Source organism: Harpia harpyja, chromosome 12, assembly GCF_026419915.1.
Source record: "Harpia harpyja isolate bHarHar1 chromosome 12, bHarHar1 primary haplotype, whole genome shotgun sequence".
Taxonomy (NCBI): domain Eukaryota; kingdom Metazoa; phylum Chordata; class Aves; order Accipitriformes; family Accipitridae; genus Harpia; species Harpia harpyja.
Genome location: NC_068951.1, coordinates 12,417,355 through 12,428,427, shown reverse-complemented (window position 1 = coordinate 12,428,427; position 11,073 = coordinate 12,417,355). Strand labels below are relative to the sequence as shown.

The following is an 11,073-nucleotide window of genomic DNA, read 5'->3' as shown; positions in this document are numbered from 1 at the left end:
ACCCGCGAGCCCCGCCCCTGCCCACCTGACCACGCCCTATCCCTCGGCCACGCCCCCAGCCCCTTCTCCCGCCCCCGCCCCTGCTCCCTTGGCCCCGCCCCCCCGCCGCCCCCCCCCCCGCCCCGGCGGCCGCGCCGGCGCCGTTCACCCGCCCGGCCGTCCCCGCCCGCCCGCCGGAGCCGCAGCGGCAGCGGCAGGGCCGGGGCCGGGGCCGGGGCCGGGGCGAGGGCAGGGCCTGGCGCTGCGCCGGGCAGCGCGGCTGCATGAGGTTGATGCTGCTGTGCTGCACCTGGAGGGACGAGCCTATGGGAGAGGACGAAGGTGCGTGACCCCCCCGGATCCCGTGTGCCCCCCCGCCTGACTCAGCGCTTCCGCTGCCGCTGGGGCCCCGCGACCCCCCCCCCCCCCGGCTCACTCGCACCCCCCGGCCAGCCTGCATCCCCTCCGCATCCCTCCTGCACCCCCGCGTCCCCCCCGCATCCCCACATCCCCCCTGCACCCACCATCCAGACTACATCCTCTTCGCAGCCCTCCTGCACCCTTACATCCCCCCCTGCATCCCTACATCCTCCTCTGCACCCCCTATCCAGCTTGCATCCCCCCCGCATCCCGCCCGCACTCCCCAGCCAGCCAGCATCCCCCCCTGGACCCGCAAATCACCCCCTGCACCCCTCATACAGCCCACATCACCCCCTGCATCCCCCACTGCACTCCTCTTCTAGCCTGCATCCCCCTTGCACCCCCACATCTCCCCCTGCACCCCCTGTTCAGCGTGCATCTCCCCCCTCCACTCCCCATTCAGCCCACATCACCCCCTGCACCCCTCACTGCACCCCCCTTCCAGCCTGCCTCCCCCCACATCCACAGTGTGCATCCCTAAATCCCTCTGTGCACCCCCCCATCCAGCCTGCATCCCCCTGCACCCCCACATCCCCCTGCACCCCTCATCTAGCCCACATCACCCCTGCATCTCCCCCTGCACCCCCAAATCCCCCCTCGCACCCCCTGTTGAGCCTGCATTCCCCCCTGCACTGCCATCCAGCCTGCATTTCCCCTGCACTCCCAAATCTCCCCCTATACCCCTGTCCAGCCTGTATCCTTGCCTGTATCTCCCCCTGCACCCACATCCAGCCCACATCCCTGCCTGCACCCTTCCTGGACCCCCACATCTAACCCTGCACCCCTTGTCCAGCCTACATACCCTCCTGCATCCCTGCCTGCATCCCCCTTCCAGCCTGCATCCCTCCCTGCACCCCCACATCCCCCTTCTGCACCCCCCACACTCCCACATGTCCCCTTGCACACCCCATGTCCCCCTACTGCACCCCATCCAGCCTGCACCCCCTCTGCATCCCCACCCCCCTGCACCCCCACATCCCCCTCCAGCCTGCATCCCTGCCTGCACCCCACAAATACCTAAGTATCCCTCCCTGCTCCCCACAAACACCCTGCACCCTCCCTCCCTGCACCCTGATATCCCTCCACACCCCTTATGCCTCCTGCCTCCTCCCTACACCCCCACATCCCTACTGTGCCTCCCATCCACTCTGCACCCCCTAGACCCCTCATCCCTCCCTGCACCCCCATTGAACTCACACCCCCAGTACCTCTGCAGCCACCCTGCATCCCTTACCTCCCTCCCTGCACCTCTGTATCCCCCCGCTACACCCCCTGTGTGCCCCTGCACCCCTTTCCATCCTGCAGTCCCCCATCCAGCACCCATCCTGCACCCCTCTGTATCACTGCACTGCTCCTGTACCCCATCCATGCTGCATCCCCCAGCACCTTCTGTGTCCCTCCACCCATCCTGCACCCCTCTGTGTTCCCCCCATGCACCCTGCATCCCCCAGCACCCATCCTGCACCCTTCTGTGTCCCTCTATGCACTTTATGTCCCACTGGATCCCTCCTTTACAACCCTTCCATCCTGCATCCCTTCATCCCTTCATCCCCCCTGCACCCCCCACATCCATCCTGCACCCCTTAATCGCCCCTGCACTCTGTGCACCCATCCTGTACCCCTTCACCCCCCCTGCACCTTCTGCCCACCTCCTACACCCTATCATCCCTCCTGTACCCATCCTGTACCTCAGCATGTGCCCCCCATCCTGCCCCTCCTGCACGCCTAGCTGCGACCACCCGGGGCACCCCTCCATCCCCAGCATCTCTGTGCACCCCAAACATCTGTCCTGCTGCTCAGCACCCTGCTGTGTCTCCAACCCCCTGCCCCCGCCCCCGACCTGCATGTCCCCTGTGCTGTGCGAACCCTGCACCCCCTCCAGCAACCCAACGCTACCTCTTGCCCCCCCCGCCCCTGCACCCCAGCCTCCCCGTGTCCCCCCACCCCCGTGGGCACCCAGCACCCCATGGTGACGTGGGCACCCACGGTGATGGCAGTGCCCCCGAGGGACAGGGGCTCTGGAGGTGGCCTGGCACAACGTGGGCCCCGGCTGGCAGCACCGCACTGAGCCCCTGCCCTGTCCCCAGCCCTGGGGACATCAGCACCACGACCTTGTCCCCATTAGAGTAATGGGTGGGGGCTGGAATTCGTCACCCCGGATGGAGGGACTTAATCCTGGGGGATGTGCCTGGGTGCTGCCACAGGGAGGATGGCGACAGGCGGCAGGGTGACAGCCCTGTCCCCTTTGTGTCCCCCCACTCCATCCAGGGACCGACCTGCCGGTGTGTGCGAGCTGCGGGCAGGGCATCTATGATGGGCAGTACCTGCAGGCGCTGAATGCCGACTGGCACGCCGACTGCTTCCGGTAGGAGCCCGCGGGCCGGCCGGGCCGGCTTCGGGGACACTGGGATGCTCCGCAAGGACAGGGACAGCAGACACCCCCGCCAGTCTGGCCGTGGCGTGGACACGTGCGAGGCTGTCACACGCACCGGGATGCCATCCATGGCTGCGTGTCCTCGCGCCCATGGGGTGCAGGCAGGGCTTGCCGGGTGATGCCAAGCCTGGCGGTACCTTGCTGCTGTCCCACGCTGTCCCTTCCTGCCTGGTGACAGTGACGGGGCGCATGGGGCTGATGTCACCCGGCCACCCCCCTCCCTCCCTGTTTCCTCTTTCACTCGCGCCCTCTTGGCAGCTCGAGCGGTGGGAGCCCCAAGGAGGAGGAGGACCAAGGTCCCGGGTCAGGGGGCGCAAGGGGTGGCCGGGACCTGGCGGGGGTCCCCGTGGGGCTGGGGGTGCCGGGTGTGGCAGGGCACCGGGGTGGTCCCCCCGTCTCGGGCAGGATGCTGGCAGCGGTGCTGAGGAAGAGCTGCGTCCTGAGCGCCGGAGCCAAGTGAGTGGGAGTGGGTTGGGCCGGACTCTGCACCCCCTCGGACCCCTGGGGTGCTCTGCCTGCATTCCCCGGGATGCTTTGCCTGTTCCCCCTCTCCCCGCTCAGCCCCACCCATCCACGCCCCCCCTTCACCCCCCCCCGGGCCATCAACCCCAGCGAAACCACTGCGGCGGCCACGGCTGGATCCGCCCCCCCCACCCACGGGAGACCGGCTTCCGGCAGCCCTGGGCTCGCTGGTGCAAAAGCCTTCCTCCCCCTCCCCTTTCTCCTCCTCCTGTTCCCCCCCCCCCCCGCGGTTGCAGCCCTGGAAGGGAGCGTGGGCCTCAGCCTGGTCGCGCGTGGGAGGAGGAGGAATGCGGCCGCTCCGTCGGGTCGGCGAGGGTTAAGGGGGCGGGGCCGCGCGGCAGCCCCCCATTGGCCACCCCGCGCCCCCCCCGCTCCCAACCCCCAAGCCCAGGGGAGGCTTCGGGCCGCGGAATCGGGCGGCGGAGTCCTCGCGCGGTGGCGTCATAGGGTGGGGAAATTCCGCGCCGTGACGTCACGCCTGGTTGGTATTCCACCTGCGCGTGGCGCCCGCCCCCGGCTGAGGGAGGGGGCGGAGGGGGGACTGCGGCAGTCTCCGTGCACTCTCCTACAGCAACCCCCTACAGCACCCCCCGCACCCCCTATAGCAACCTGCCATTTGCAACTCCCCTGCACCCCTCCTACAGCACCCTCCGTGCAACCCCCCAGCACCCCACCACACCCCCCTTGCACAACCTGATGCAGCATCCCCTGCAGCTGCCTGTGCACCCCCAAAATTCACAGCCCCCTCTGCACCCCTGGGCGCACCCTCCTGTTGCACAGCCCCGTGCACCCCCTGCTGCACCTCCCTGCACCCCTCCGTCCCCCTGCACCCCCCATCTCACAGTCCCAGAGCAGCTCCCTGCACCCCACACTGCAGGTGCGTCTCCCTGCACCCTGTTTGCAGCACCCAGGGCGTTGCACCCCCAAAGCTGGCATGTCTGTGACCAGGGTGGCACATCCCTCTGTGCATCTGTGACCAAGCTGGCATGTCCCTTGGTCTGTGCCAGGGTGGTGTGTCTGTGACCAGGGTGGCACATCCCTCCATGTGTCCGTGACCAGGGTGGCATGTCCCTCCATCTGTGACCAAGCTGGCATGTCCCTGTGTCTGTGACCTGGGTGGCATGTCCCTCTGTGAGTCTGTGACCAGGCTGGCATGTCTGTGACCAGCCTGGCACATCCCTCTGTGTGTCTGTGACAAGGCTGGCATGTCCATGCAGGACTGCCATCTCCCTCCCCATGCCTGTCCCTGCCCTGTGTCCCTTGCCCTGTCCACCCCAGTGTCTCTGCATGTCCCCACACTGCCAGCCTGCGCTGGCACCCCTGGAGCCACCTGCTGCCACCCCAGGGACGGTGACACATGGATGCGGTGGCCCTGCAGCAGGGTAGGAAACAGGGGAAGCAGCTTGCCCAGAGAGCCGTGGGGTGGATGGGCACTGGCTGCCCCCCGGGGTGACAATGGGGACAGGGTGACAAGGGGGTCCTCATCCCCTGCCGCAGGTGCTGTGAGTGCGGGGCCTCCCTGTCCCACCAATACTACGAGAAGGATGGGCGCCTGTACTGCAAGAAGGATTACTGGGCGCGCTTTGGGGAGCTCTGCCATGGCTGCTCAGAGCAGATCACCAAGGGGCTGGTCATGGTGAGTGCCGGGGGGGGCCCTGAGGGGGGATACGGAGCCCTGACCCAAGGCTAAGCTCCCTGGAAAGAGGTTGAGGTGAGGAGGGGGTGCAGACCCCCAGCACAGGTTAGGCTTTGGGGGTGGCAGGGGTGTCCTCTGTGCTTTAGGGGGACCCTGGGGCATGGCATGCCCCCATGTTGGCGTTGGAGCGGGGAAGCTCAGGGTGGCAGGGAGGTGTCCCTGCAGCCATCCCCAGCCCAGTGGCATGACCGTCACCCCCCGCCACGCTGTGGCTCATCCTGCCCTTCCTTTGGCCTTGGTGCACCCATGGGTGCTCCCGGCACCATCCGAGCCCCAGCACCCGCACTTGGTGCCCCAGACACCTGGGTCACTGGAGCTGATGGCATCTGCCCGCAGGTGGCCGGGGAGCAGAAGTACCACCCCGAGTGCTTCAGCTGCCTCAACTGCCACACGTTCATCGGGGACGGGGACACCTACGCGCTGGTGGAGCGCTCCAAGCTCTACTGGTACGTCCCAGCCTGGGTGTGTGGGTGGGGAGGATACGTCCCCTGGCACCCCCCCACCCACCAGCCTCCTCTCGGCCCCACAGCGGGCACTGCTATTACCAGATGGTGGTGACGCCGGTCATTGAGCAGATCCTGCCGGATTCGCCAGCTTCCCGCATCCCGCACACTGTCACGCTCGTCTCCATCCCCGCCTGCTCCGACGGCAAACGCGGCTTCTCCGTCTCCATCGACCAGGGCTGCGGCACTGAGCACTCCCGCACCGTCCGTGTCCGAGAGTGCGTCTGTGTCCCCTCTGCCACTGTCCCCTCCCTGGGGCTGGGGGCATCCCGTGCCACTTCTGCTGGTGGGATCCACCCCACAGAGACTTTTTGGGATAGGAGCATGAGGGATGGGGCTGGTGTGTCCCCATCAGCCGGGGTTGGCCAGAGGGGACCATGGTGGCATGTCCCTAGCTGCTGGGGTGGCTTGTGGGGACCGTGCTGGCATGTCCCCAGCCATCAGGGGGGTGACATGCTGGCATTGCCCCATCTACCAGGGTGGGCTGTGGGTATCAGGCTGGCATGTCCCCATATGGTTGGGATGGCTTGTGGGTACTGTGCCAGCATGTCCCCATCCAGGAGGAGTGACTCATGGGCAACATGCCTGCATGTCCCCATCTGGTAGGGGTGACTTGTGGGCAGCATGCCCATGTGTCCCCAACTAGCAGGGGTGACCTGTGGGTACCATGACTGCGTGTCCCCATCTCAGAGGGGTGACTCGTGGGTACCGTGACAGTGTGTCCCTATCAAGCAAGGGTGGCTTGTGGGCAGCGTGCCTGTGTGTCCCTGTCTAGCAGGGGTGGCTCGTGGGGAGCTCGCCTGCACGTCCCCATCTCGCAGGGGTGACTCATGGGTACCATGATGGCATGTCCCCATCTTGCAGAGGTGACTAGCAGGGGACATGACAGCCTGTCCCCATTGGCTGGGGGTGGCTTGTGGGCAGTGTCCCGGCACATCCCCACCTGTGATGGTGTCGGGGCGGGGGGCTGACCCTTGCTTCCTGCCGGCCCTGCAGAGTGGATCCAGACTGCATCAGCCCTGACATGAAGAACTCCATCCACGTGGGCGACCGCATCCTGGAGATCAACGGCACCCCCATCGGCCACGTTCCCCTGGATGAGGTACGCTCCCCCTGGGTGCCCCCCAAACCAGCACCACCTCCCTGCCCCCTGAAAACCATCTCTGCCATCCTTTTCTGCCCCCAGATCGACCTGCTGATCCAGGAGACCAGCCGCCTGCTCCAGCTCACCATTGAACACGACCCCCACGAGCCCCTTGCCTGCGAGTCGGGGCTTGCCTGCAGCCCCCCGCCTGCCCCGTGCAGCCCCCTGCGCTCCCCTGCCCTCCCGCCCTGTGGGGAGCCCGGCACCATGCGCCAGTGGACTGTCACGTAAGGCCACCAGCTTGGCCGCCAGCTTGCCCGCCTTTCCCATTGAGGTCCCTGCTTAGGGTTGACCCTCTGTCCATCCGTCCCGCAGGAGGAGCTGCAGCACGGACAAATCTCCGGGCTCCGGCTCGGTGGGCTCGCCCGCATCCCAGCGCAAGGACATCGGTCGCTCCGAGTCGTTGCGCGTCGTCTCCCGTGCCCATCGCATCTTCCGCCCCTCCGACCTGATCCATGGCGAAGTGCTGGGCAAGGGCTGCTTCGGCCAGGCCATCAAGGTGGGGCTGGGCGGCCACAATTGTCTTGAGCATGAGGGTCTCAGCTCCCCGGGATGGAGGGGGGGAGTATCATTTCCCCCGGGCTGTCCCCAGAGGTGGGGGTGGTATCAGGGAGCTGGTGGCTCAGCCCCTGTGCTCCCTGCCAGGTGACGCATCGGGAGACGGGCGAGGTGATGGTCATGAAGGAGCTGATCCGCTTCGACGAGGAGACACAGAGGACCTTCCTCAAAGAGGTGGGCTTCCCCTTTCTTTAATCCCCCTGGTTTGGAGGGGACACACACACACACGAGGGATGGGGCTGTCCAGTCCTGTCCCCCACCCTGACATGGGATGTTGGGCGTGACACCTGGAGTGGGGGTGGCCAGGCATCATGGGGTGCAGGCAGCCCTGCCTTTTTAATGGAAAACACACGAGCAGCAGGTCTGTCTGGGTGGGTGCTGCATGCCTTGGGGTGTCACAGGCATGGGGGGTCCTGCAGGTGAAGGTGATGCGCTGCCTGGAGCACCCCAATGTGCTGAAGTTCATCGGGGTGCTGTACAAGGAGAAGAGGCTCAACTTCATCACGGAGTACATCAAGGGGGGCACCTTGAGGGGCCTCATCAAGAGCATGGTGAGCACTGGGGCAGCAGGTCAGCCCCCCACCACCCCACAGCCCTGGTGGGTCTGGGGGACCCCTCTCCTCTCTCCTCTTCTCTGGCAAATCCCCCCTCCTGTCCCCAGGACAGCCACTACCCCTGGAGCCAGCGGGTCAGCTTCGCCAAGGACATCGCCGCCGGCATGGTGGGTGCCACTGGGGGACAGGTGGGTGGGATGGGTGCTGGTGGGTGGGGGACCGCAGGGTGGGTGTGCCCCCCACTCTCAGCCCATCCTTCCCCCAGGCCTACCTCCACTCCATGAACATCATCCACCGTGACCTCAACTCTCACAACTGCCTCGTGCGGGAGGTAAGTCCCACCTTGGTGGTGTCCTCCCCTGGCCTGGGAGGGGGTCTCAGCCCCCTGCATGGCCCCCTCCACCCCGTGCCTCACCCCTCTCCATCCACCCAGAACAAGAGCGTGGTGGTGGCTGATTTTGGGCTGGCGCGGCTGATGGTGGACGAGAAGAACCAGCCCGAACATCTCAAGAACCTGAAGAAACCGGACCGCAAGAAGCGGTACACGGTGGTGGGGAACCCGTACTGGATGGCCCCTGAGATGATCAATGGTGAGCCTGGCTGTGGTGCTGGGAGGGGGGACGTGGCCAGCCAGGGCTCTGTCCCCAAGTAGGGGACACTTGGTGGGGCAGGGACAGGATGTGTGGCATGGCCTGACCCATCTCTCCCCGCAGGGAGGAGCTACGATGAGAAGGTGGACATCTTCTCCTTTGGCATTGTCCTGTGCGAGGCAAGTACCTTTGGGCTTGGGGTCTTCCCATTGGGGTTGAGGTCTATGGTTCGGGTCTCCCCTTGGAGTTGTGGTCCTCGCTGGGTTTCGGTTCCCCTCTTGGGGCTGAGCCCGCTCCTCTCTCCCGCTCTCTCCCAGATCATCGGCCGGGTGAGTGCCGACCCTGACTACCTGCCCCGCACCACCGACTTCGGCCTCAACGTCAGGGGCTTCCTGGACCGCTACTACCCCCCCACGTGTCCCCCTAGCTTCTTCCCCATCGCCGTCTGCTGCTGTGACCTGGACCCCGAGAAGCGGTGAGTGGTTGGGGACCACCCCCACCCAGGGGACCATGGGGATTGGTGGTGGGGTGGAGGGACAGGGCCAGTGGAGCTGGCACATGTCCCCGTTTCTTGCTCAGGCCATCCTTCAGCAAGCTGGAGCAGTGGCTGGAAACCCTCCGCATGCACCTGGAGATCCACCTGCCGCTAAGCTCCCAGCTGGAGCAGCTGGACCGAGCCTTCGGGGAGATGCACCGATGGGGCGAAGGCGGGCTGCCTGCACCCCCCCGATAGAGCACCCCCACCTGCACCCCCTCTGAAGCCACGGGAGAAGGAGCTGCACCTACCGCCAGCATCTCCTCCAGCTGCCACCGCCCCGGGGCTGGATCCCTGGGGCTCCCCGGATGAGCCCCCCTACCCTGTCTCCTCTGCACGGGCTGCCCACGCTGCTGCCCGCACTGCTGCCCACACCATCCCTGGGAGCTGGCTCTTCCTGGGGCTGCACGGCCCCTTTGCATCCCCCCCGACACCATAGCTCTTACCCCCAGGACAAGCCCAGCCGGCCACACCGCGGGGACTGTCCCCATGTCCCCCCCCCCCGCCCCGTCCCGGCTCGCTTCGCCTTTGCACGCCCGGGGGCTGCGTGGCCGCCGCACCCGCACGAGCCCCGTGGGCTCTCCCGTACAGAGCCGTGGCCTCGCGGCGGTGCCTTGGCTTTCCGTGAACTTGCACTGCAACACAGGAGGGGCCCCCTGGTTCCTTTGGGGGGCGGTGGTACATGGCCCCCAGACCCCCCAAGGGAGCACGGGTCCTGGGGCAGCCTTGTAGCAATGCCCTCGTCCTCGGCCGGACACTCTCACACTGCTTCTACCGGCACCCCAGGCTCGGGGGGCTGCCGGCACCCCTGGCCGAGTGAGGGGTCCATGGGGGGAGGGGGGCGACACCCCCATGGCATGGGGGCAGGCACGTAGCGGTCCTCGCCTCCTCCACATCCCTGCTGCCCGTCCTACTCCGTGACCGTGCATCCCTGGGGATGATGACGGGTGGTCCAGAGGGATGCGGGGATGCGGCTTGTCTCCCTTGACCAGGGGTGGTTGGGGGGGTTGTGCCACGCGGTGCTTTTCATGCTCTTTATTCAGGTTCATTTTTCTGTAAGATATTTAAAGAGAAGAGTTTGTATTATTTTTTCATACAACGTAGCATTTGCCATTTGTCACTGCCTCGGTTCTGCTTTCCCGAAGGGATGAAACTGTGAAGCCTCTCCGTGCACTTTGCCCGGGAAGTCCAAGGCGACGTCCTCTCCGGAGGCGGGAAGGGAGCTCAAACTGTGATGTACCCCGAGCCGTGAGTCAATAAATCCTTCCCCGCTCACTGCCCGGCCTGCTTGGGAATCGCTCGCCTCCCCCCGGGAGGGCTGGGAGCTCTTGGGGAAACTGAGGCAGGAGGGGCTGGACTCTCCGCTCGGGATAGTGCGGTGGCACCGGACTCGGTGGCAGCCCCCACGCTCAGTCACCCCCATGGTGGCAGCACTGTTGTCCCCTTTCGTGCTGTTCCAACCCCATTATGGGTCCCCCCCAGCCCTGGGGCTGATGCCAATCCTGCCTGCGATGCCTGGCCAGGCCCCCACGCCGCGTGTCCCCGGGCCTGGCTGTGCCCACTGTCACCCCATGTGATGGCAGAGCCCACGGTGGTGGCAGGCAGGTGATGGGGCTGCATGACCATGGGCACTGCTGAGCAGCTTTGCCTGCGATGTAAAACAAGCCCCAGGGGACAGCGAGGTGGCCCATGGCCATCCCATGCTGTCCCTTTGTCCTTGTCACCTTCCTAAACCAAATTAAGGTCCCCAAGGTGGGGGATCTCCATCCTTGGGGGGAGGGGGTTGAGCTTCAGCTAGAGAAAACCTGGACCCCAAGGAGCTCATGGGAGGTGGCAAGGAAGGGACTGGGGGATGTCCCCAGGGATGCTGCAGTGGGGTGAGGAGGGGAGACAGCACAGCCCAAAGGCGTCCCAGCATCCAGGCTGGACCCCCCCATCAGGAAAACCTCATGGTTTATTGCTCCGGGGATGCTCAGCCTCAGCACAGGAGGGACCAGGGGTGGCTCCTTCGTCTGACTGCCTGTCCCACATCACCCTGGTGAAGGGACAGGGGCAAACACCCCGCCAGCATCGCAGTGTTGTCACAGCGCCCTTGGTGACATCACGCTGCACTGGTTCTTTGCTCCGGGAGCAGGACA

At 66.1% G+C, this 11,073-nt stretch overlaps 1 protein-coding gene across 5 annotated transcripts; it reads left to right on the top strand.

Moving 5' to 3' along the window:
- Positions 1-145: 145 nt before the first annotated feature.
- On the top strand, positions 146-10,210 carry LIMK1 (LIM domain kinase 1). Of its 5 annotated transcripts, XM_052804192.1 has the most exons (16): positions 149-321; positions 2,668-2,764; positions 4,853-4,991; positions 5,388-5,497; positions 5,581-5,772; positions 6,551-6,656; positions 6,741-6,925; positions 7,014-7,197; positions 7,344-7,430; positions 7,676-7,807; positions 7,918-7,977; positions 8,076-8,141; positions 8,244-8,400; positions 8,524-8,579; positions 8,718-8,875; positions 8,980-10,210. In XM_052804192.1, exons 1-16 carry the CDS (start codon positions 264-266, stop codon positions 9,131-9,133), a joined length of 1,941 nt encoding a protein of 646 aa, XP_052660152.1. In that variant the 5' UTR covers positions 149-263; the 3' UTR covers positions 9,134-10,210. The 5 variants fall into 5 exon arrangements, with proteins under 5 accessions (XP_052660147.1, XP_052660152.1, XP_052660151.1 ...); XM_052804187.1 differs by having other exon boundaries at positions 146-321; positions 8,524-8,875; XM_052804193.1 differs by lacking the exons at positions 149-321; positions 2,668-2,764 and adding an exon at positions 2,830-3,289.
- The last annotated feature ends 863 nt before the right edge of the window (positions 10,211-11,073 follow it).